This window comes from Salmo salar, chromosome 09, assembly GCF_965601325.2.
Source record: "Salmo salar chromosome 09, fSalSal1, whole genome shotgun sequence".
NCBI classification, from domain to species: domain Eukaryota; kingdom Metazoa; phylum Chordata; class Actinopteri; order Salmoniformes; family Salmonidae; genus Salmo; species Salmo salar.
Window position 1 is genome coordinate 106,497,693 of NC_138299.1, and position 27,497 is coordinate 106,525,189.

The following is a 27,497-nucleotide window of genomic DNA, read 5'->3' on the forward strand; positions in this document are numbered from 1 at the left end:
CCACACATTTACCGCATAATACCGTTCAGTCAAGCCACAAGGCAAGAAACTTTTTTCCTCGTCAGCACATTTTTGTGACAAATTGGACAAAACCATTGCATATTGCAATGCAAAAAAAAATGTCAGAACTGCAGCCACAAAATCCTGGAGGGACTGGTTATTCAGTTCTGATGATCAACACGACAAGCTGAAATGTACTGAACATTACCACTGAATAATCAGACTAATCTGAATCCTGACCTTTTACCTCTAACCTTTTACCTTGACCTGTCCAAAGCGTTGTAGGAGCTGGTAGAGCCCAGCAGTAGAGGGTCTGACCTCTGACCCTGACCTCTAACATTTTACCTTGACCTGTCCAAAGCATTGTAAGAGCTGGTAGAGCCCAGCAGTAGAGGGTCTGACCTCTGACCTTTCACCCTGACCTCTAACCTTTTACCTTGACCTATCCAAAGCGTTGTAGGAGCTGGTAGAGCCCAGCAGTAGAGGGTCTGAACTCTGACCTTTCATCCTGACCTCTAACCCTTTTACATTGACCTGTCAAAGCATAGTAGCAGCCAGTAGGGCCAGCATTAAACGGTTTGACCTCAAACATATAACCTGTGACCTTATAATCCTTTCATTTTAACCTTTTAAAATGGTAATCCTTAGTTGAAAAAATATATGATATGTCCTCAATTTGAGAATACCAGTGTTGGGCCAAAACACACTGCTGAGATGTATGAATGAGAGACACAGAGGATATTTCTGCTCCCCTTCACAGTGGTTTATTCCTGCTAACATACAACATGTTGATTTCACAGTAGTCTTTGTCAAGTGTCAGAGCATTGTAAACATTAGGTTATATGATGAGGAGTAACAATGCTGATCTAGGATCAGTTTTGCTTTAGAAATCACATTATTACATGTACAGGGGGAAGCTGATCCTAGATCAGCACTCCTATTCCAAGACACTATGTATACGAACCCAGAGCATTGTGAACATTAAGGTTACACTATGAGGTTCTCTCTCTTATCTCAGTTAGTTTTATGACTGTAACAGTGTTTGAGATGTGGCTAGGGGGAGGGAGATGGAGTTTGAGATGTGGTTAGGGGGAGGGAGATGAGGTTTGAGATGTGGCTAGGGGGAGGGGAGATGAGGGTTGAGATGTGGCTAGGGGGAGGGAGATGGGGTTTGAGATGTGGTTAGGGGGAGGGAGATGGGGTTTGAGATGTGGCTAGGGGGAGGAGAGATGAGGTTTGAGATGTGGCTAAGGGGAGGAGAGATGGGGTTTGAGATGTGGCTAAGGGGAGGAGAAGGGGAGACAGGGTTTGAGAAGAGGATAGGGGGAGGGGAGACATGGTTTGTGTAAACAGCAGTAAGGAGAAGGAGAAGTGAGTTGGTGACCAACTGTTGTTATCAGGACTACTTCCTCATTGTTGCCAGTGGCTTTGGGTGCATCCCAAATGGCACCCTATGGTCAAAAATGAGTGCAGTATATAGGGAATGAAGAATAGCGTGCCTTATTGAGAATCGGATGCTGTCGTCTGTAACTATCATTAAATGTAAAGACTGTTATTTTATCAAATCAATTCTCTGTGTGTAATTATTATTACCTGATTAAACTAATCATGTCAACTTTAATCAACTACTAATTGTACGTCGAAGATTTGCTCTTACTCTGTAGTGATCGATAGGCTCAGAGTTTAACCATTTCCAGCCGTGTAGCCAACGCTCCACTTGGAATAGTCTTGTCCTTTGGTAGAGTTGGAGTTTAAATTACTAAACAAACCAGCATCACCCGGCATGTTCCAATTCTACCTGTCAAATCAGTCCAATACTTACTGTCAAATCATTCCAGTTCTACCTGTGAAATCATTCCAATTCTACCAGTCAAATAATTTATATTCTAACTGTTAAATCATTCCAATTCTACCTGTCAAATCATTCCAATTCTATCTGTCAAATCATTCCAATTCTATCTGTCAAATCATTCCAATTCTACCGGTCAAATCATTCCAATTCTAACTGTCAAATCATTCCAATTCTACCAGTCAAATCATTCCAATTCTAACTGTCAAATCATTCCAATTCTAACTGTCAAATCATTCCAATTCTAACTGTCAAATCATTCCAATTTTACCAGTCAAATCATTCCAGTTATGTTCTGGGCTAACAATGTGAGAAATAACACACAAAAAAACGTTCTGGGCTAACAAATAACCTTGTTTGAAGTCATTAGGTCACATGACCAAGGAGCTATTGAAATTTGAATGTAAAAGAGGTTTGTTCTTTGTTTACGCTCCCTAACTAATTCAACTAGGAATACAAAATGCTGCTCACATTTCCACATGTTTATTAGCTTTGGAAAGCAAATTTAATGTCCAAATCGTGAAAATAAGACCTGTGCAATGTTGTGCGCAATTTGTCCAACATCATGACACTTACTTGGAGTCTGTGGCTCAAGTGGTTTGAAAGCGCAAATATCCGTTGAATATCCAACTTGAAACTGTCTTTACCTCAGTGGAGAACGATCGGCTTATGTCGAGGATGGCTGTGCTGCAAGCCCAGCTTCAGACGCAATCGTGTAGCACCATTTCCGTTCCAATTTTCTGGAAGCTTGCTTCAGAGCTCGGGTATTTTCTGTATAGCAGGGAGCTAGTTTCTTATGACAAATGTTTTTAGGGGTGCAACTGCATCTAGGGTATTACGCAAGGTTACATTGACTTCCTCAGTTAGGTGGTTAACAGATTTTTGTACTCTGACGTCCTTGGGTAGGTGGAGGGAGTCTGGAAGGGCATCTAGGAATCTTTGGGTTGTCTGAGAATTTATAGCACAGCTTTTAATGCTCCTTGGTTGGGGTCTGAGCAGATTATTTGTTGCGATTGCAAACATAATAAAATGGTGGTCCGATAGTCCAGGATTATGAGGAAAAACATTAAGATCCACAACATTTATTCCACGGGACAAAACTAGGTCCAGAGTATGACTGTGGCAGTGAGTAGGTCCGGAGACATGTTGGACAAAACCCACTGAGTCGATGACTGCTCCAAAAGCCTTTTGGAGTGGGTCTGTGGACTTCTCCATGCGAATATTAAAGTCACCAAAAATGTTAATATTATCTGCTGTGACTACAAGGTCCGATAGGAATTCAGGGAACTCAGTGAGGAATGCTGTATACGGCCCAGGAGGCCTGTAAACAGTAGCTATGAAACGTGATTGAGTAGGCTGCATAGATTTCATGACTAGAAGCTCAAAAGACAAAAATGCAGTAATTTTTTTGTAAATTGAAATTTGCTATCATAAATGTTAGCAACACCTCAACCTTTGCGGGATGCACGGGGGATATGGTCACTAGTGTAATCAGGAGGTGAGGCCTCATTTAACACAGTAAATTCATCAGGTTTAAGCCATGTTTCAGTCAGGCCAATCACATCAAGATTATGATCAGTGATTAGTTCATTGACTATAACTGCCTTTGAAGTGAGGGATCTAACATTAAGTAGCCCTATTTTGAGATGTGAGCTATCACGATCTCTTTCAATAATGGCAGGAATGGAGGAGCTCTTTATTCTATTGAGATTGCTAAGGCGAACACCGCCATGTTTAGTTTTGCCCAACCTAGGTCGAGGCACAGACACGGTCTCAATGGGGATAGCTGAGCTGACTACACTGACTGTGCTAGTGGCAGACTCCACTAAGCTGGCAGGCTGGCTAACAGCAGACCCTATCTCATTGTGGAGCTAGAGGAGTTAGAGCCCTGTCTATGTTCGTAGATAAGATGAGAGCACCCCTCCAGCTAGGATGGAGTCCTTCACTCCTCAACAGGCCAGGCTTGGTCCTGTTTATGAGTGAGTCCCAGAAAGAGGGCCAATTATCTACAAATTCTATCTTTTGGGAGGGGCAGAAAACAGTTTTCAACCAGAGATTGAGTTGTGACTCTGCTGTAGAGTTCATCACTCCCCCTAACTGGGAGGGGGCCAGAGACTCTGCTGTAGAGCTCATCACTCCCCCTAACTGGGAGGGGGCCAGAGACTCTCTGCTGTAGAGCTCATCACTCCCCCTAACTGGGAGGGGCCAGAGACTCTGCTGTAGAGCTCATCACTCCCCCTAACTGGGAGGGGGCCAGAGACTCTACTGTAGAGCTCATCACTCCCCCTAACTGGGAGGGGGCCAGAGACTCTCTGCTGTAGAGCTCATCACTCCCCCTAACTGGGAGGGGGCCAGAGACTCTCTGCTGTAGAGCTCATCACTCCCCCTAACTGGGAGGGGGCCAGAGACTCTGCTGTAGAGCTCATCACTCCCCCTAACTGGGAGGGGGCCAGAGACAATTACTCGATGACGACACATCTTTCTAGCTGATTTACACGCTGAAGCTATGTTGCACATCTGACTGTTTCGTCCTAATTTGGGGCCCCAACCTGGGCTTGAACCAGGGAGCCTCTGCACACATCAACAACTGACACCCCACGAAGCATCGTTACCCATTGCGCCACAAAAGCCGTGACCCTTGCAGAGCAAGGGGAACAACTACTTCAGGTCTCAGAGCGAGTGACGTCACCCGATTGAATCGCTAATAGCGTGCACCCCGCTAACTAGCTAGCCATTTCACATCGGTTACACTAACATCGTTGGTGCCGATGTGGATAACAATATCCCTATACTCTCTACACTCGCCAGTTTTAGCTTTAGCCAGCACCATCTTCAGATTAGCCTTAACGTCGGTAGCCCTGCCCCCTGGTAAACAGTGTATGATCGCTGGATGATTATTTTTAAGTCTAATACTGTGGGTAATGGAGTCGCCAATGACTAGGGTTTTCAATTTGTCAGAGCTAACGGTGGGAGGCTTCAGCGGCTCAGACCCCGTAACAGGAGGAGAGACCAGAGAAGGCTCGGCCTCTGACTCGTTGTCCGGCTGCGGGGATCGTGCAGGGGGATTTATGCTACTATCTGTACTTACTGGTGGCACAGACGCTGTTTCATCCTTTCACACACTGAAATTACCCTTGCCTAACGATTGTGGAAGTCTTCAGATCCCCTCAGCCTGTGTTTACCTCAGATCAGATCTCCTCAGCCTGTGTTTACCTCAGACCTCATTTTCTGCATTTATTCCAAAAACCCCATTCATTTTTCCCAACGAGCTGTCAGTAAGGCTTTGAGAGCTGTTGTAAACCAGTCCGGCCCTTCTGTCTGCCATCCTCTGGTAGACTGGACATGACCTTGAAAGAGGACTTTGGTTTAAAATATTAAGACAATTCTCTAACAAATTAACTTAACACGATGCAAATAAAACACCACACTTTATTTTGTCAAAACTGTAATGTTTTAATCTTTCTGAACGAAAGATTTTCACAGTATCAAAAGTGAATAATAAAAAAAAACAGAAAAGCCAACTTGTCTTAGGCCTACATTAACAGTATAGTATACATCTACATTCCACACATTTCAGATAATGTCTTCTAGTTGAATATAAACTGGGATACAAAATTTCAGAAACAGATTTTCTTCCCCCCCAAAAAATCAAAAAAAAATAAAAAATCACGGAAACATGTTTTTGATGACTAACTTGGAATCATCGAAGCACCACTTCTTTCGGAATATCACTTAAACTATTGATCGTTTTCTGATCAGAAAGGGAACTCATCACATACGGAGTGACAGCAGAGGATCTAATTGAGGTGTTTGACCCCCGAAGGGTCACAGAGTATTGTGAATTTTTGTACCATGGTTGAATCCTCGCCAAACCTCACGAGAGACAGGTTATCATTGCGGACGTGTTTAAAATGCCCTAAAATCACTTTTTATGTACAAACATTTTTCAACTGAAAATAAAAACAGTTCTTAAAATGGACAAGTCCAAGTCGTCCCTTCCTGTTTGTCTGTTTTCTTCCGTTAGATACCTAATGAATACAATCCTGTATGTGAAGGAGTTGAGAGATCAAAACAACAGTATGAGGCAGCCATGGTGTAGCATCCCAAATAGCACCCTATTCCCTATATAGTGCACTACCCTATGGGCCCTGGCCAGAAGTAGTGCACTACCCTATGGGCCCTGGTCACAAGTAGTGCACTATATAGGGAATAGGGTGCCGTTTGAGAAGCAAGACAGTTGAGAACATGGCCACAGTATAGAACCATAATCACAAACCACCATAGGGGAAGATATCAGCTCTGATTAGCAGTTACTTCAACAACCAATGGGAAATATCAGCTCTGATTGGCAGTTACTTCAACAACCAATGGGAAATATCAGCTCTGATTAACAGTTACTTCAACAACCAATGGGAGATGTAACTTTGAAGCATAGAGATATGGAGTATGACTCGATATCAGATATCTGAACAACACGGGGAGGCTGACCACTGAAGATAACCATGATTTATATAGAATATACAGGGGGACAAATCAATCTGGTTTTATTTGAACACATAGTGAGATGTGATTTGAAGTGTTAAACACAGTAACCAGATAAATATTTTGTTTCTTTATTTATATATATATTAAAAGAAAATGTTTATATTAGTGTCGTTGATTACTTTCCAAACGTTCATTTTGTTTTAACAAAATCATTTGTCACAATTTCATATAAAATAATAGCATTATACAAGGAGGTAATGAATCTATTGTTCCGTGTCATCCACTGCCATTGATAAACTACACCATAATGACTTACTCAATGGGTTGCACCCTATTCCCTATATAGTGCACTACTTTTCACTATAGCCCTATGGGTCCTGGTCTAAAGGAGTGTACTACATAAGGAATAGGGCACAATCTTGAACTCAGACTTGATGTTGAACCTACAAACCATTAAATGAATGAACAGCGTTGGTTCAGCCTGTGATGTCATATTGAGGGGACAGGTTGGCACAATCAGAGCAGTACGATTTGAGGTCATGAGAGCACAATACCAGGATGGATACCCAGCCCACACATGGTGTATATGACAGTATAGATAACCAGCCCACACATGGTGTCTATGACAGTACAGATAACCAGCCCACACATGGTGTCCATGACAGTATAGATAACCAGCCCACACATGCTGTCTATGACAGTATAGATTACCAGCCCACACAGGGTGTGGGTGTCTATGACAGTATAGATAACCAGCCCACACATGGTGGGGGTGTCTATGACAGTATAGATAACCAGCCCACACATGGTGTCTATGACAGTACAGATAACCAGCCCACACATGGTGGGGGTGTCTATGACAGCATGTGCTTTGACATTACGTCCTTCCATACCATAAGACCTATTCTGATCTGAACTTAAAAATCTACGTAAAATCATTTAAGATGCAATTCATTATCTAAAACAGTGCCTATCCACAGAGCGTTGTGTGTTGAGGGAGAGATGGGGGAGATTACCCTAAACTAAAGACAGTAAAAATTCATCGTGGGGTCGTGGGTCAGTACCTTTTGGAAACAAGAAGCACCAAATAGAACCAACCGATAACAATCCAAGAAGGTGTCTACAATGTTAAAATCTCCCACAATTACAATAAAAACAGGTTGTTTTCCATACTACGTAGTGAAGTACACAGTAGATCAGATCTGATAGACAGAGAACCAACACCCGTCTATGTTTCAACCTGGATCTCTCATCTCCCTCGTTGTGAAACAGCAAAGAATCGAGTCTGTCGGGCCCGTGTGTGAATGATCCCCGGCTGTCAGACCTGACGAATGGAAAACGGTGTTGCACCAGGGTCCCTTGGCTTGGTGAGGGAAAAGAAAAGGAGGAGGAGTAAGAGTGGGAAAGAGAAAAGGCCTCAGGCCGTCAGGGTTGTATGGACATAGTCACGTTGGGGGGGGGGGGGGGGGGGGGTTCTGCTTCCTAGAACCCGTCAGTTACTGGGCTGAGTTGAAAGGAACCTATTTAAGGGTAAAGTTGGACCAGTTTACTGCAACCTTCTGGCGGGTCTGTTTAGCAGAGTCAAGGCAAAACCTACAGAGAGAAGAGAGAAATATCACTACGTGGTTCTATAAACAGGAGGCTGGTGGCGCCCCCCCCCCCCCCCCCAAAACAAAACAAGGGCCAGTTTCCCAGACAAAGACTAAGTCTAGAAATACTTTTAATGGAGAATGTCTGTTTGGTAAAGCGGCCCTAAATGTTTTGGATTGTCACAGAGGCTGACCTTTTGAAGTATTCCACCTCACGATCAATCTCATCCATTTCTTTTGGGTCTACGTCTTTAGGGAGAAACACATCGTCTGGGGAAGAAAGAAACAGGACGGAAACATCACAACCAAAGAACGGTCATGCTGTCTGATCGCTTTATCATTCACACTGACACGTCTCCCCTCCTACAACATGTATAACACAAGAGACAGTCAACTAGAGGGTTATCTAAACTAACGTACCTGACACGTCTCCCTTCCTACAACATGTATAACACAAGAGACAGTCAACTAGAGGGTTATCTAAACTAACGTACCAATGTTGCGGCTGGTTTTCTCTCCCTTGTTCTTGTTCTTCTTATTCTTCCCCTTGGGCTGCTGCTGCTGGACTTGGTTGTGATTGGTTGAGGTGACAGAGTGACCTTTGGCCTCTTGCTCCTCCCCCTTCCCTCTTTGCGTGCTGGGAGCACCCGCGTTACTCACTGTCCCGTTGGTGGCCTGCTGCCGGGTGGGCCTGGTCTCCTCTGCCCTCCTTGGCCCGGTTCTCTGGCTCTCAGCTGAGTGAGGTGGTGGTTTGGAACCAGAACCAGCCTTAGAACCCACAGCATCAGAACTGTTAGAACCAGTTTTCTGAGATTCTGCAGCTGCTTTGGATCCGGGTCTGGTCTGGTTCTGTTCTGGAGGCAGCTGGTCCTGCCGTTGCTGCTGCTTCTTGCCCTTCTTCAGCTTGCCAGCCCCAGCATTAACCCCAGCCCCAGGAGTAGGGGTAGTAATGTTCCTGCCAGCCCCAGCATTAACCCCAGCCCCAGGAGTAGGGGTAGTAATGTTCCTGCCAGTCCCAGCATTAACCCCAGCACCAGGAGTAGGGATAGTAATGTTCCTGCCAGCCCCAGCATTAACCCCAGCCCCAGGAGTAGGGATAGTAATGTTCCTGCCAGCCCCAGCATTAACCCCAGCCCCAGGAGTAGGGATAGTAATGTTCCTGCCAGCCCCAGCATTAACCCCAGCCCCAGGAGTAGAGATAGTAATGTTCCTGGGCTCCGCTGGAGTCTCCTCTTTAGGCTTAGCTACCTTAATATAGGCCTGGATCGAAGCAGGGGCCTGGTGTTTATTCTCAGGCCTAGCAGAGGGGTAACTCTCTGGGGAGTGCACTCGGATCAGCTTGGAGAGGCTGGGGGTGGTGTGGAGCCTGTGAACATTCTTCACCCCAGTACCAACCCCTGGTCCCCCTACCCCAGGTACAGTAGTACTAGCGGGGGTTGAGATGGGGCCGATGGGGGAGTTGTCCCGGGGATGGGCCTCCTCCCAGCCGCTGACCAGGTCCAGATGGCTCTTGAAGGTACCCAGGGAGAGAGGGGCCAGGTCCAGGTCTATCTGCTGCAGGTCAGAGCAGGAGGAGCCGTTGAGGTGGGAGAGAAGATGGTTGCCCTCCAGAGTAGCAGCCTTCTTCGGGAAGTCATTCACATCCAGGTTGAGGTCGTACATGGAGAACGAGGCCCGGATAGAGTCCTGCAAGGTCGAAGGTCAGCGTTGTTATTTTAGAAAAGAGAAGAAAAGCAGCAATAACTTTAATAAACCAACATTTAAAACAGCTAAACTGCCAGTTTAATAAACCAACAGCTAAACTGCCAGTTTAATAAACCAACAGCTAAACTGCCAGTTTAATAAACCAACAGCTAAACTGCCAGTTTAATAAACCAACAGCTAAACTGCCAGTTTAATAAACCAACAGCTAAACTGCCAGTTTAATAAACCATTTAATAAACCAACATTTAAACAGCTAAACTGCCAGTTTAATAAACCAACATTTAAAAAGCTAAACTGAACGTTTAACAAACCAACATTTAAAGAGTTAAACTGCCAGTTTAATAAACCAACATTTAAACAGTTAAACTGCCAGTTTAATAAACCAACAGCTAAACTGCCAGTTTAATAAACCAACATTTAAAACAGTAAACTGCCAGTTTAATAAACCAACATTTAAAACAGCTAACCTGCCAGTTTAATAAAACAACATTTAAACAGCTAAACTGCCAGTTTAATAAACCAACAGCTAAACTGCCAGTTTAATAAACCAACAGCTAAACTGCCAGTTTAATAAGCCAACATTTAAAACAGCTAAACTGAACGTTTAATAAACCAACAGCTAAACTGCCAGTTTAATAAACCAATATTTAAACAGCTAAACTGAAAGTTTAATAAACCAACATTTAAACAGCTAAACTGCTAGTTTAATAAACCAACATTTAAACAGCTAAACTGAACGTTTAATAAACCAACATTTAAACAGCTAAACTGCCAGTTTAATAAACCAACAGCTAAACTGCCAGTTTAATAAACCAACAGCTAAACTACCAGTTTAATAAACCAACAGCTAAACTGCCATTTTAATAAACCAATAGCTAAACTGCCAGGTTAATAAACTAATAGCTAAACTGCCAGTTTAATAAACCAACAGCTAAACTGCCAGTTTAATAAACCAACATTTAAACAGCTAAACTGAACGTTTAATAAACCAACATTTAAACAGCTAAACTGCCAGTTTAATAAACCAACAGCTAAACTGCCAGTTTAATAAACCAACAGCTAAACTACCAGTTTAATAAACCAACAGCTAAACTGCCAGTTTAATAAACCAACAGCTAAACTGCCAGTTTAATAGACCAACATTTAAACAGCTAAACTGCTAGTTTAATAAACCAACATTTAAACAGCTAAACTGAACGTTTAATAAACCAACATTTAAACAGCTAAACTGCCAGTTTAATAAACCAACAGCTAAACTGCCAGTTTAATAAACCAACAGCTAAACTACCAGTTTAATAAACCAACAGCTAAACTGCCAGTTTAATAAACCAACAGCTAAACTGCCAGTTTAATAAACCAATAGCTAAACTGCCAGTTTAATAAACCAATAGCTAAACTGCCAGTTTAATAAACCAACATTTAAAACAGTAAACTGCCAGTTTAATAAACCAACAGCTAAACTGCCAGTTTAAAAAACCAACAGCTAAACTGCCAGTTTAATAAACCAACAGCTAAACTGCCAGTTTAATAAACCAATAGCTAAACTGCCAGTTTAATAAACCAACATTTAAAACAGCTAAATTGAACGTTTAATAAACCAACATTAAAAACAGCTAAATTGAACGTTTAATAAACCAACATTAAAAACAGCTAAACTGCCAGTTTAATAAACATTAATTTACAACAGCTAAACTGCCAGTTTAATAAACATACATTTAAAACAGCTAAACTGCTAGTTTAATAAACCAACATTTAAAACAGCTAAACTGCCAGTTTAATAAACCAACATTTAAAACAGCTAAACTGCCAGTTTAATAAACATACATTTAAAACAGCTAAACTGCCAGTTTAATAAACATACATTTAAAACAGCTAAATTGAACGTTTAATAAACCAACATTTAAAACAGCTAAATTGAACGTTTAATAAACCAACATTAAAAACAGCTAAACTGCCAGTTTAATAAACCAACATTTAAAAAGCTAAACTGCCAGTTTAATAAACATTAATTTTAAACCAATAGCTAAACTGCCAGTTTAATAAACCAACATTTAAAACAGCTAAATTGAACGTTTAATAAACCAACATTAAAAACAGCTAAATTGAACGTTTAATAAACCAACATTAAAAACAGCTAAACTGCCAGTTTAATAAACATTAATTTACAACAGCTAAACTGCCAGTTTAATAAACATACATTTAAAACAGCTAAACTGCTAGTTTAATAAACCAACATTTAAAACAGCTAAACTGCCAGTTTAATAAACCAACATTTAAAACAGCTAAACTGCCAGTTTAATAAACATACATTTAAAACAGCTAAACTGCCAGTTTAATAAACATACATTTAAAACAGCTAAATTGAACGTTTAATAAACCAACATTTAAAACAGCTAAATTGAACGTTTAATAAACCAACATTAAAAACAGCTAAACTGCCAGTTTAATAAACCAACATTTAAAAAGCTAAACTGCCAGTTTAATAAACATTAATTTACAACAGCTAAACTGCCAGTTTAATAAACATACATTTAAAACAGCTAAACTGCCAGTTTAATAAACATACATTGAAACAGCTAAACTGCTAGTTTAATAAACCAACATTTAAACAGCTAAACTGCTAGTTTAATAAACCAACATTTAAACAGCAAAACTGCCAGTTTACTAAACCAACAGCTAAACTGCCAGTTTAATAAACCAACAGCTAAACTGCCAGTTTAATAAACCAACAGCTAAACTGCCAGTTTAATAAACCAACAGCTAAACTGCCAGTTTAATAAACCAACAGCTAAACTGCCAGTTTAATAAACCAACAGCTAAACTGCCAGTTTAATAAACCAACAGCTAAACTGCCAGTTTAAGAAACCAAGATTTAAACAGCTAAACTGGCAGTTTAATGAACCAACATTTAAATAGCTAAACTGCTAGTTTGATAAACCAACAGCTAAACGTCTGCCCTATGTCTAGTTCACAGTGCCCTGCGCCCTACGTCTATTTCACAGCGCCCTACGTCTATTTCACAGCGCCCTACGTCTATTTCACAGCGCCCTACGTCTATTTCACAGCGCCCTATGCCCTACGTCTAGTTCAGTGCCCTCTGCCCTACGTCTAGTTCAGTGCCCTCTGCCCTACGTCTATTTCACTTTGACCTATGCCCAATGTCTATTTCACAGCGCCCTACGTCTATTTCACAGTGCCCTATGCCCTGTCTACTTCACAGTGCCCTATGCCCGATGTCTAGTTCACAGTGTCCTACGCCCTACAGCTATTTCACAGTGCCCTATGCCCTACGTCTAGTTCACAGTGCACTACGTCTAGTTCACAGTGCCCTATGCCATAAGTCTATTTCATAGTGCCCTATGCCCTACGTCTATTTCACAGTGCCCTATGCCCTACGTCTATTTCACAGTGCCCTATGCCCTACGTCTAGTTCAGTGTCCTACGCCCTACGTCTATTTCACAGTGCCCTATGCCCTACGTCTATTTCACAGCGCCCTACGTCTATTTCACAGCGCCCTATGCCCTACGTCTAGTTCAGTGCACTCTGCCCTACGTCTAGTTCAGTGCCCTCTGCCCTACGTCTATTTCACTTTGACCTATGCCCAATGTCTATTTCACAGCGCCCTACGTCTATTTCACAGTGCCCTATGCCCTGTCTACTTCACAGTGCCCTATGCCCGATGTCTAGTTCACAGTGTCCTACGCCCTACAGCTATTTCACAGTGTCCTATGCCCTACGTCTAGTTCACAGTGCCCTATGCCATAAGTCTATTTCATAGTGCCCTATGCCCTACGTCTATTTCACAGTGCCCTATGCCCTACGTCTATTTCACAGTGCCCTACGTCTATTTCACAGTGCCCAATGCCCTGTCTATTTCACAGTGCCCTATGCCCTACGTCTATTTCACAGTAGCCCGACGTCTATTTCACAGCGCCTTACGTCTATTTCACAGTGCCCTATGCCCTACGTCTAGTTCACAGTGCCCTATGCCCTACGTCTATTTCACAGTGCCCTATGCCCTACGTCTTTTTCAGTGACCTATGCCCTACGTCTATTTCACAGTGCCCTATGCCCTACGTCTTTTTCAGTGACCTATGCCCTACGTCTATTTCACAGCGCCCTACGTCTATTTCACAGTGCCCTACGTCTATTTCACAGTGCCCTATGCCCTACGTCTATTTCACAGTGCCCTATGCCCTACGTCTATTTTACAGCGCCCTATGCCCTACGTCTATTTCACAGCGCCCTACGTCTATTTCAGTGCCCTACGACTATTTCACAGTGCCCTATGCCCTACGTCTAGTTCACAGTGCCCTATGCCCTACGTCTAGTTCACAGCGCCCTACGTCTAGTTCACAGCGACCCACGTCTAGTTCACAGCGACCCACGTCTAGTTCACAGCGACCCACGTCTAGTTCACAGCGACCCACGTCTAGTTCACAGCGACCCACGTCTAGTTCACAGCGACCCACGTCTAGTTCACAGCGACCTACGTCTAGTTCAGTGACCTACGTCTATTTCACTGTGACCTACGTCTATTTCACAGTGCCCTATGCCCTACGTCTATTTCACAGTGCCCTACATATGGATAGTGATCATGGCACCCTATCTCCTATATAGTGCACTACCATGGGCCCTGGTCAACAGTAGTGCACTATTTAGGGAATAGGATGCCTGCCCTTAGGGAAGCATATATCCTTACCTTGATGGTGTTTTTGATCTCCTCTAGCCGAGAAGTCAGGAAGGAGTTGACCCTCTCTAGTTCCAGCTGGGGCCACTCCAGCAGCCGACTAGCCTCCGGGCCTTCACCGTACTCCCCGTCCACATCCTCCTCCTCCTGGCTGAGGTGGTCTGGGTCCTCACTGGGCTCTGGAGGGGTGGAGGGGGGGTCGCTACCAGCTCCCTCACCATCACCACTACCCGCCTGGGTCTGCTTCTCCTGAGGTGGGGAGAGACAGACAGACAGTCAGACAGACAGATGGTTTGACAGTCTGACAGATGGTTTGACAGACAGACAGACGGTTCGACAGACAGACAGACGGTTCGACAGACAGACAGACGGTTCGACAGACAGACGGTTCGACAGACAGACAGACGGTTCGACAGACAGACAGACGGTTCGACAGACAGACGGTTCGACAGACAGACGGTTCGAAGTTCAGACGGTCAGACAGACGGTCAGACAGACAGTCAGACAGACAGACACGGTTCGACAGTCAGACAGACAGACACGGTTCGACAGTCAGACAGACGGTTTCAGTCAGACAGACAGACGGTTCGACAGACAGACAGACGGTTCGACAGTTAGACAGTTCCACAGTCAGACAGTTCGACAGTCAGACAGACGGTTTCACAGTCAGACAGACAGACGGTTTCACAGTCAAATAGACAGACGGTTCGACAGACAGACAGACAGACAGACAGACGGTTCGACAGACGGTTCGACTGACAGACAGACAGACGGTTCGACAGACAGACAGACAGACGGTTCGACAGACAGACAGACAGACGGTTCGACAGACGACGACAGACAGACGGTTCGACAGACAGACAGACAGACGGTTCGACAGACAGACAGACGGTTCGACAGACAGACAGACGGTTCGACAGACAGACGGTTCGACAGACAGACGGTTCGACAGACAGACAGACACAGACAGACAGACAGACGGTTCGACAGACAGACAGACGGTTCGACAGACAGACAGACAGACGGTTCGACAGACAGACAGACAGACGGTTCGACAGACAGACAGACAGACAGACAGACAGACAGACGGTTCGACAGACAGACAGACAGACGTTTCGACAGACGGACAGACAGACGTTTCGACAGACGGACAGACAGACGTTTCGACAGACGGACAGACAGACGGTACGACAGACAGACAGACGGTTCGACAGACAGACAGACGGTTCGACAGACAGACAGACGGTTCGACAGACAGACAGACGGTTCGACAGACAGACGGTTCGACAGACAGACGGTTCGAAGTTCAGACGGTCAGACAGACGGTCAGACAGACAGTCAGACAGACAGACACGGTTCGACAGTCAGACAGACAGACACGGTTCGACAGTCAGACAGACGGTTTCAGTCAGACAGACAGACGGTTCGACAGACAGACAGACGGTTCGACAGTCAGACAGTTCGACAGTCAGACTGTTCGACAGTCAGACAGACGGTTTCACAGTCAGACAGACAGACGGTTTCACAGTCAAATAGACATACGGTTCGACAGACAGACAGACAGACAGACGGTTCGACAGACAGACAGACAGACAGACGGTTCGACTGACAGACAGACGGTTCGACAGACAGACAGACAGACGGTTCGACAGACAGACAGACAGACAGACGGTTCGACAGACAGACAGACAGACGGTTCGACAGACAGAATGTTCGACAGACAGACGGTTCGACAGACAGACAGACACAGACAGACAGACGGTTCGACAGACAGACAGACACAGACGGTTCGACAGACAGACAGACGGTTCGACAGACAGACGGTTCGACAGACAGACAGACGGTTCGACAGACAGACAGACAGACGGACAGACAGACGTTTCGACAGACGGACAGACAGACGGTACGACAGACAGACAGACGGTTCGACAGACAGACAGACGGTTCGACAGACAGACAGACGGTTCGACAGACAGACAGACGGTTCGACAGACAGACAGACGGTTCGACAGACAGACAGACGGTTCGACAGACAGACAGACGGTTCGACAGACAGACAGACGGTTCGACAGACAGACGGTTCGAAGTTCAGACGGTCAGACAGAAAGTCAGACAGACAGACACGGTTCGACAGTCAGACAGACAGACACGGTTCGACAGTCAGACAGACGGTTTCAGTCAGACAGACAGACGGTTCGACAGACAGACAGACGGTTCGACAGTCAGACAGTTCGACAGTCAGACAGTTCGACAGTCAGACAGACGGTTTCACAGTCAAATAGACAGACGGTTCGACAGACAGAAGGTTCGACAGACAGACAGACAGACAGACGGTTCGACAGACAGACAGACAGACGGTTCGACAGACAGACAGACACAGACGGTTCGACAGACAGACAGACAGACGGTTCAACAGACAGACAGACAGACGGTTCAACAGACAGACAGACAGACAGACAGACGGTTCGACAGACAGACACAGACGGTTCGACAGACAGACAGACGGTTCGACAGACAGACAGACAGACAGACGGTTCGACAGACAGACAGACAGACGGTTCGACAGACAGACAGACACAGACGGTTCGACAGACAGACAGACAGACGGTTCGACAGACAGACAGAGACGGTTCGACAGACAGACAGACAGACGGTTCGACAGACAGACAGACAGACAGACGGTTCGACTGACAGACAGACAGACAGACGGTTCGACAGACAGACGGTTCGAAGTTCAGACGGTCAGACAGACGGTCAGTCACGGTTCGACAGTCAGACAGACAGACACGGTTCGACAGTCAGACAGACGGTTTCAGTCAGACAGACAGACGGTTCGACAGACAGACAGACGGTTCGACAGTCAGACAGTTCGACAGTCAGACAGTTCGACAGTCAGACAGACGGTTTCACAGTCAAATAGACAGACGGTTCGACAGACAGACAGACAGACAGACAGACGGTTCGACAGACAGACAGACAGACGGTTCGACAGACAGACAGACAGACGGTTCAACAGACAGACAGACAGACAGACGGTTCGACAGACAGACAGACGGTTCGACAGACAGACGGTTCGACAGACAGACAGACACAGACAGACAGACAGACGGTTCGACAGACAGACAGACAGACGGTTCGACAGACAGACAGAGACGGTTCGACAGACAGACAGACAGACGGTTCGACAGACAGACAGACAGACAGACGGTTCGACTGACAGACAGACAGACGGTTCGACAGACAGACAGACAGACGGTTCGACAGACAGACAGACAGACGGTTCGACAGACAGACAGACGGTTCGACAGACAGACGGTTCGACAGACAGACAGACACAGACAGACGGTTCGACAGACAGACGGTTCGACAGACAGACAGACAGACGGTTCGACAGACAGACAGACGGTTCGACAGACAGACAGACAGACAGACGTTTCGACAGACGTTTCGACAGACGGACAGACAGACGGTACGACAGACAGACAGACGGTTCGACAGACAGACAGACGGTTCGACAGACAGACAGACGGTTCGACAGACAGACAGACGGTTCGACAGACAGACAGACGGTATGAAGTTCAGACGGTCAGACAGACGGCAGACGCGTCAGACAGACAGACACGGTTCGACAGTCAGACAGACAGACACGGTTCGACAGTCAGACAGACGGTTTCAGTCAGACAGACAGACGGTTCGACAGACAGACAGACGGTTCGACAGTCAGACAGTTCGACAGTCAGACAGTTCGACAGTCAGACAGACGGTTTCACAGTCAAATAGACAGACGGTTCGACAGACAGACAGACAGACAGACAGACGGTTCGACAGACAGACAGACAGACAGACGGTTCGACAGACAGACAGACAGACGGTTCGACAGACAGACGGTTCGACAGACAGACAGACAGACGGTTCGACAGACAGACAGACGTTTCCACAGACGGACAGACAGACGGTTCGACAGACAGACAGACGGTTCGACAGACAGACAGACGGTTCGACAGACAGACAGACGGTTCGACAGACAGACAGACGGTTCGACAGACAGACGGTTCGACAGACAGACAGACACAGACAGACAGACGGTTTGACAGACAGACAGACACAGACGGTTCGACAGACAGACAGACAGACGGTTCGACAGACAGACAGACGGTTCGACAGACAGACAGACAGACGGTTCGACAGACAGACAGACGGTTCGACAGACAGACAGACAGACGGTTCGACAGACGGACAGACAGACGGTACGACAGACAGACAGACGGTTCGACAGACAGACAGACGGTTCGACAGACAGACGGTTCGACAGACAGACAGACGGTTCGACAGACAGACAGACGGTTCGACAGACAGACAGACGGTTCGACAGACAGACGGTTCGACAGACAGACGGTTCGAAGTTCAGACGGTCAGACAGACGGTCAGACGGTCAGACAGACAGTCAGACAGACAGACACGGTTCGACAGTCAGACAGACAGACACGGTTCGACAGTCAGACAGACGGTTTCAGTCAGACAGACAGACGGTTCGACAGAAAGACAGACGGTTCGACAGTCAGACAGTTCGACAGTCAGACAGTTCGACAGTCAGACAGACGGTTTCACAGTCAAATAGACAGACGCTTCGACAGACAGACAGACAGACGGTTCGACAGACAGACAGACAGACGGTTCAACAGACAGACAGACAGACAGACAGACAGACGGTTCGACAGACAGACGGTTCGACAGACAGACAGACACAGACAGACAGACAGACGGTTCGACAGACAGACAGACACAGACGGTTCGACAGACAGACAGACAGACGGTTCGACAGACAGACAGAGACGGTTCGACAGACAGACAGACAGACGGTTCGACAGACAGACAGACAGACAGACGGTTCGACTGACAGACAGACAGACAGACGGTTCGACAGACAGACAGACAGACGGTTCGACAGACAGACAGACAGACGGTTCGACAGAGACAGACGGTTCGACAGACAGACAGACGGTTCGACAGACAGACGGTTCGACAGACAGACAGACACAGACAGACAGACAGACGGTTCGACAGACAGACGGTTCGACAGACAGACGGTTCGACAGACAGACGGTTCGACAGACGGTTCGACAGACAGACAGACGGTTCGACAGACAGACAGACAGACAGACGGTTCGACAGACAGACAGACAGACGTTTCGACAGACGGACAGACAGACGTTTCGACAGACGGACAGACGGTTCGACAGACAGACAGACGGTTCGAAGTTCAGACGGTCAGACAGACGGTCAGACAGACAGTCAGACAGACAGACACAGTTCGACAGTCAGACAGACAGACACGGTTCGACAGTCAGACAGACGGTTTCAGTCAGACAGACAGACGGTTCGACAGACAGACAGACGGTTCGACAGTCAGACAGTTCGACAGACAGACAGACAGACGGTTCGACAGACAGACAGACGGTTCGACAGACAGACAGACGTTTCGACAGACGGACAGACGGTTCGACAGACGGTACGACAGACGGACCGTCCGACGGACGGTCCGACAGACGGACGGTTCGACAGACGGACGGTTCGACAGACGGTCCGACAGACGGACGGTTCGACAGACGGACGGTTCGACAGACGGACGGTTCGACGGTCCCAAAGACGGACGGTGCGACAGACGGACGGTCCGACGGTCCCAAAGACGGACGGTGCGACAGACGGTCCCAAAGACGGACCCAAAGACGGACGGTTCGACAGACGGTCCCAAAGACGGACGGTTCCAAAGACGGACGGTGTGACAGACGGACGGTGCGACGGTCCGACAGACGGAAGGTGCGACGGTTCGACAGACGGACGGTGCGACGGTCCGACAGACGGACCGGACCGACGGTCGGACGGTCCGACAGACAGACGGATGGACGGTCCGACAGACAGACGGACGGACGGTTCGACAGACAGACGGACGGACGGTTCGACAGACGGTCCCAAAGACGGACGGTGCGACAGACGGACGGTGCGACGATCCGACAGACGGACAGTGCGACGGTTCGACAGACGGACTGTCCAACAGACGGTCCGACAGACGGACGGTTCGACAGACGGACGGTCCGACAGACATACAGAGACAGACGGTCAGACAGACAGACGGTACGACAGATATACAGAGACAGACGGTCCGACAGATATACAGAGACAGACGGTCCGACAGACAGATGGTCAAACGGTCAGACAGACAGAAGGTCAGACAGTCCGACAGTCAGACGGAGACAGACGTTCCGACAGACATACGGAGACAGACGGTCCGACAGACATACGGAGACAGACGGTTCGACAGTCAGACGATACGACAGTCAGACAGACGGACGGTCCGGCAGTCAGACAGACGGACGGTCCGGCAGTCAGACGGTCCGGCAGTCAGACGGTCCGGCAGTCAGACGGTCCGGCAGTCAGACAGACAGACGGTTTGACAGTCAGACGCTTTGACAGTCAGACAGACGGTTAGACAGATATACAGAGACAGACAGACGGTCCGACAGACAGATGGTCAGACGGTCCGACAGACAGATGGTCAGACGGTCCGACAGACAGATGGTCAGACAGACCGACAGACAGATGGTCAGACGGTCAGATGGTCAGACAGACATACGGAGACAGACGGTCCGACAGACACACAGACGGACGGTCCGACAGACAGGACGGTCAGACAGACAGACAGACAGACGGTCAGACAGACAGACAGACAGACGGTCAGACGGTCCGACAGACAGATGGTCAGACAGACGGTCAGACGGTCCGACAGACAGACGGTCAGACGGTCCGACAGACAGACGGTCAGACGGTCCGACGGACAGACGGTCCGACGGACAGACGGTCCGATGGACAGACGGTCAGACGGTCCGACGGACAGACGGTCAGACAGACAGATGGTCAGACGGTCCGACAGACAGATGGTCAGACAGACGGTCAGACGGTCCGACAGACAGACGGTCCGACAGACAGACGGTCCGACAGACATACGGAGACAGACGGTCCGACAGACATACGGAGACAGACGGTCCGACAGTCAGACGATACGACAGTCAGACAGACGGACGGTCCGGCAGTCAGACGGTCCGGCAGTCAGACGGTCCGGCAGTCAGACAGACAGACGGTTTGACAGTCAGACGCTTTGACAGTCAGACAGACGGTTAGACAGATATACAGAGACAGACAGACGGTCCGACAGACAGATGGTCAGACGGTCCGACAGACAGATGGTCAGACGGTCCGACAGACAGATGGTCAGACAGACCGACAGACAGATGGTCAGACGGTCAGATGGTCAGACAGACATACGGAGACAGACGGTCCGACAGACACACAGACGGACGGTCCGACAGACAGACAGACGGTCAGACAGACAGACAGACAGACGGTCAGACAGACAGACAGACAGACGGTCAGACAGACAGACAGACAGACGGTCAGACGGTCCGACAGACAGACGGTCAGACAGACGGTCAGACGGTCCGACAGACAGACGGTCAGACAGACGGTCAGACGGTCCGACAGACAGACGGTCCGACAGACAGACGGTCCGACAGACAGACGGTCCGACAGACAGACGGTCAGACGGTCCGACGGACAGACGGTCAGACGGTCCGACGGACAGACGGTCAGACGGTCCGACGGACAGACGGTCAGACGGTCCGACGGACAGACGGTCAGACGGTCCGACGGACAGACGGTCAGACGGTCCGACGGACAGACGGTCCGACGGACAGACGGTCCGACGGACAGACGGTCAGACGGTCCGACGGACAGACGGTCAGACGGTCCGACGGACAGACGGTCAGACGGTCCGACGGACAGACGGTCAGACAGACAGATGGTCAGACGGTCAGACAGACAGATGGTCAGACGGTCCGACAGACAGATGGTCAGACAGACGGTCAGACGGTCCGACAGACAGACGGTCCGACAGACAGACGGTCAGACAGACAGATGGTCAGACGGTCCGACAGACAGATGGTCAGACAGACCGACAGACAGATGGTCAGACGGTCAGACAGACAGACGGTCAGACGGTCCAACAGACATACGGAGACAGACGGTCAGACAGACATACGGAGACAGACGGTCCAACAATCAGACAGACGGACGGTCCGACAGACATACAGACGGACGGTCCGACAGACATACAGAGACAGACGGTCCGACAGACATACAGAGACAGACGGTCAGACAGTCAGACAGACGGACGGACGGTCCGGCAGTGTTACGGATACAAGTGTGTATCCTGTATGTGTGTTTCTTTTCTCTCCTTCTCCTCCTCACAGGTGACAATCATCACTCCCCAATGAGTCAACAATCAGTCCCCAAACAGAAGTCACCTGCTCCTCTTCCCTCACCCAATCACAGTCCCTTTCCCTTGGTTTAAAAACCCAGTCAGTTGTTTTCTCCCTAGATCAATCTTTGTGTTCATTCTCTCAATCTCTCTGTGTTCAAGCTCTCTCTCTGTCCCTAGCTCTACATCTCTGTGTTGATCTCTTTTGTTTTGAAACTACATGTCACTTTGTCCATCCCACCTGTGAGTATTGTTTTGTTGTTTGACTGTTTGTTTGTTTGGTGGGAAAATGGGGTACCAAGACAAGTCGCCCATGGGCATACATTACCCGTAGGAATACTTTGTCTAAGTACCCTAGTTAGAACTGGGCGGACCACCCACTGTATTTTTGGTTAGTTAGCTAGCTGTTGTGGAAATAGGCTAGTCTAACTTAGGGGTGTTTTCGATTATTGTTTCTTTGCTTGGGTCCAGCTCAGCCCCTTTTCTCACACCCCATTACCGTGTGTTTAAAATAAACCTTTTGAGTTTGACGGTAGATTTCAGTGGTCTGTGGTTTTTGGTTCTCTCTGTTCTTTATCACTATAATAATTTGCATGATTTATGTTACGGGTCTCGTATCCATCCCCCCTAGACCGCTGGGCCAAAGGGATTCGTAACATAAGTGGGTGCTCATCTGGGATCTGTCATTACTGACACCCATGCCACTCGTGCAGGTTATTGTGTGGTTAGTTCGGTGTTGAGCGTCATAGCATTAGTGTTTGCTTTTTGTTGGCTCTTGTGTTTGGTAGTAGTTCAAGATGGCTACTTTTGATTTGAAATCCTTTTTGGATAACCCTTCGTGGGAGATTTTTGACAAGTGTCGAAGAGTTGATTTAATGACCTTGGCTGACCATTATTCGTTGTCTATTTCGCACAGTTTAGTTAAAGCGGAGGTTAAACAACTGGTGTTAAATGTTTTGTTGGAAGAACAAGTGCTAGTATTACCGCTGCCTGAACCTACTACCCCTGTAGGGGATGGTGCTGCTCCTGTAAGCCCGTCGGTGTCTGAGACCGAGGGCGAGGCTAAAGCTCCAGCCACATTGCCCCGTTTTGATCCGCTCTCCCCAATGTCAACTGGTGATGCCAGAAGGGATGTCCGTTCTATACAGTTTCAACTGGAAGCGGAAGAGAGAGCCCAAATTAGGCGAGAAAATCTCCAGTTAGAAATGTGTGAACTTGAGGCAGAAAAAGAAAGAGAACAGCGGCAGTTGGAAATGTGTAAAATAGAGGCTGAAAAAGAAAGAGAACAGCGGCAGTTGGAAAGCTGTAAAATAGAGGCAGAAAGAGAACAGCGGCGGATGGATTTCAAAATGCGCCAAATGGAACTGGAAACAGAGACAGCGAGGCTAGCCTTCGTTCCTACTGTGCCTGTTAGTGAGTCGTCCTCACCAGCTGGAGCTTCCAACACGTTTGACATTAGTAGGCAGATTGACTCTCTAAACAAAGGTACTAAGGCAGAGGTTGACTCATATTTTTGTGTGTTTGAACGTATAGCCTTGAAATGGCCTGAAGAAGTATGGTGCTTATTACTTCAGTGTAAATTAACTGGTAAAGCCCAAGAGGTTTTATCAGCGCTACCTCTGGAAGATAGTTTGAACTATGAAGTGGTCAAAGCTACCGTTCTTCGCGCTTATGAGCTTGTGCCTGAGGCATACCGACAGAGATTTAGGTCTCATAGAAAGTCTCCTAGTAAGACTTATGTGGAGCTTGCTAGAGACAAGGGAAATCTGTTTGATAAATGGCATGCTGCTAGTAAGGTAACTGATTTCAACTCTCTCCGGGAGTTAATTTTGTTGGAAGAGTTTAAAAATTGTTTACCCGAACGCATTGTAGTATACCTAAATGAACAGAAAGTATCCTCCCTGTCAGAAGCGTCTGTGTTGGCAGACGAGTTTGTGTTGACGCACAAGAGTGTGTTTTCGGCTCATACTGAGAGTAGAGCTACTGAGTTGCCTACTTTTAGTCCTAGTCGGCCCACAGTATATCAAGCACGCCAGAAAAATGAGCGTCCCTGTTTCTATTGTCATAAAGTGGGACATGTGATTAATGATTGCTTCCTACTGAAACGCAAACAAGGGATGCCTATTCGTGCCAAGCCGCCAACAGGTGTTGGGCTAATTCGTACTGTTGTGAGGTCTGAAACGAAACAGATGCCTCAGGGTAAATGTAGTTTGAAAGTCTCAGTACCCGACCGCAGTTACGAACCGTTCATTTTCGAGGGGTTTGTGTCCATAGCGAATGACGAAGCATCTCAGCGTCCTGTTAAAATCCTTAGAGATACAGGGGTGGCGCAGTCATTTATATTGTCTGATGTGTTGCCCTTATCCGACAATACATACTGTGGTTCCAGTGTGTTAGTTCAGGGTATTGAAATGGGTTTTTTCCCAGTGCCATTGCACTTTGTGAATGTACACTCTGAGTTAATCAGTGGAATATTCAGAGTGGGGGTACGTCCTATGTTGCCAGTAAAAGGTGTGACCTTTATAATGGGTAACGATATTGCCGGAGGAAAGGTAGTACCCGTATTGGAAGTGTTGGATAAAAGTGACCACTCTCTCTCCAATGAGTTGGCACAGAGTTATCCCCATGTGTTCCCCACTTGTGCTGTCACTCGTGCTCAGGCAAGACAAATGGGTGATGTGATAGATTTGTCGAACACTGTTCTGTTCAAAGAAGATGATCAAGAGGATGGGTGGTGTGCTACCTCTGAGAAGCTGATCACCTCTGACAAACAGCCCAGGGAAGATGCGAAGTATGTTGAAATTATTGCTGAGGCAATACAGTTACCAGTCACTCGTGAGCAGCTGATTGCTAACCAGAAGGTTGACAACAAGCTTGCTAAATGTTTTTCTAGCGTTGTCTCATTGGAAGAGGTAAAGAAGAAGAACGTGGCTTACTTCCTTGATGGTAATCTCCTCATGCGTAAATGGACATCCCATGTTGACGCAGACAGAGATTGGAATGCTGTTTACCAAATAGTGATTCCTACAGCCTTTCGACACAATGTGTTATCCCTTGCTCATGATCACCAGTGGTCTGGTCATTTAGGAATCACAAAGACTTATGATCAGATCCTTCGACATTTCTTTTGGCCAGGTTTAAAACAAGATGTGGCTCAGTTCTGTCGGACATGTCACACATGTCAGGTTACAGGAAAACCCAATCAGGTTATTCCTCCCGCTCCTCTTTGTCCTATTCCTGTCATAGGTGAACCATTTGAACATGTGGTGGTTGATTGTGTTGGACCGTTACCGAAGACAAAATCTGGTAACCAGTTTCTGTTAACGATAATGTGTATGGCAACAAGATACCCCGAAGCCATTACTCTGAGAAGGATTACAGCTCCGGTGGTGAGTAAAGCCTTAATTAAGTTCTTCACGACATTCGGGTTACCTAAGGTGGTACAAACTGATCAAGGTACAAATTTCCTGTCAAAGCTCTTCATGCGGTGTTAGCTACCTTAGTGCTGCGGTGTTAGCTACCTTAGTGCTGCGGTGTTAGCTACCTTAGTGCTGCGGTGTTAGCTACCTTAGTGCTGCGGTGTTAGCTACCTTAGTGCTGCGGTGTTAGCTACCTTAGTGCTGCGGTGTTAGCTACCTTAGTGCTGTGGTGTTAGCTACCTTAGTGCTGTGAAGACTGTTTAGGAAAGGGCTCTGGTCTGTTAGTGCTAGGCATGGTCTATTGGAATTACCCCTATGCTGTTAACAGGGCCAAAGGGATTCGTAACATGCAGTCAGACGGTCCGGCAGTCGGGCAGACGGGCGCAGACGCAGACGGTTTGACAGTCAGACAGACAGACGGTTTGACAGTCAGACAGACAGACGGTTTGACAGTCAGACAGACAGACGGTTAGACGTCAGACAGACGGTCAGACAGACAGACGGTTAGACAGACAGACGGTCCGACAGACTGACGGTCCGACAGACTGACGGTCAGACGGTCAGACGGTCCGACAGACAGACAGACGGTCAGACGGTCCGACAGACAGACAGACGGTCCGACGGACAGACAGACGGTCAGACGGTCCGACAGACAGACAGACGGTCCGACAGACAGACAGACGGTCCGACAGACAGACAGACGGTTCGACAGACAGACAGACGGTCCGACAGACGGTCAGACGGTCCGACAGACGGTCCGACAGACGGTCAGACGGTCCGACAGACGGTCCGACAGACGGTCAGACGGTTCGACAGACGGTCAGACGGTCCGACAGACGGTCCGACGGTCCGACAGACGGTCCGACAGACGGTCCGACAGACGGTCCGACAGACGGTCCGACAGACGGTCCGACAGACGGTCCGACGGTCAGACGGTCCGACGGTCCGACGGTCAGACGGTCCGACAGACGGTCCGACAGACAGACAGACAGACGGTCCGACAGACGGACAGACAGACGGTCCGACAGACAGACAGACAGACGGTCCGACAGACAGACAGACAGACGGTCCGACAGACAGACAGACAGACGGTCCGACAGACAGACAGACAGACGGTCCGACAGACAGACAGACAGACGGTCCGACAGACAGACAGACAGACGGTCCGACAGACAGACAGACAGACGGTCCGACAGACAGACAGACAGACGGTCCGACAGACAGACAGACAGACGGTCCGACAGACAGACAGACAGACGGTCCGACAGACAGACAGACAGACGGTCCGACAGACAGACAGACGGTCCGACAGACAGACAGACGGTCCGACAGACAGACAGACGGTCCGACAGACAGACAGACGGTCCGACAGACAGACAGACGGTCCGACAGACAGACAGACGGTCCGACAGACAGACAGACGGTCCGACAGACAGACAGACGGTCCGA

At 47.6% G+C, this 27,497-nt stretch overlaps 1 protein-coding gene across 2 annotated transcripts in view; it reads right to left on the minus strand.

Annotated features, from left to right (window-relative positions):
- Positions 1-5,260: 5,260 nt before the first annotated feature.
- LOC106612335 (protein FAM193B) overlaps positions 5,261-27,497 on the minus strand; it is a 46,971-nt gene continuing 24,734 nt past the window's right edge. For both annotated transcript variants that reach the window (XM_045724264.2, XM_045724263.2), the window contains exons 8-11: positions 14,331-14,567; positions 8,418-9,609; positions 8,118-8,193; positions 5,261-7,927 (exon numbers count right to left, since the gene is read on the minus strand). In XM_045724264.2, the coding sequence (XP_045580220.1) occupies positions 7,855-7,927; positions 8,118-8,193; positions 8,418-9,609; positions 14,331-14,567 (1,578 nt within the window). In that variant the 3' untranslated portion in view covers positions 5,261-7,854. The remainder of the gene's footprint in view (positions 7,928-8,117; positions 8,194-8,417; positions 9,610-14,330; positions 14,568-27,497) is intronic.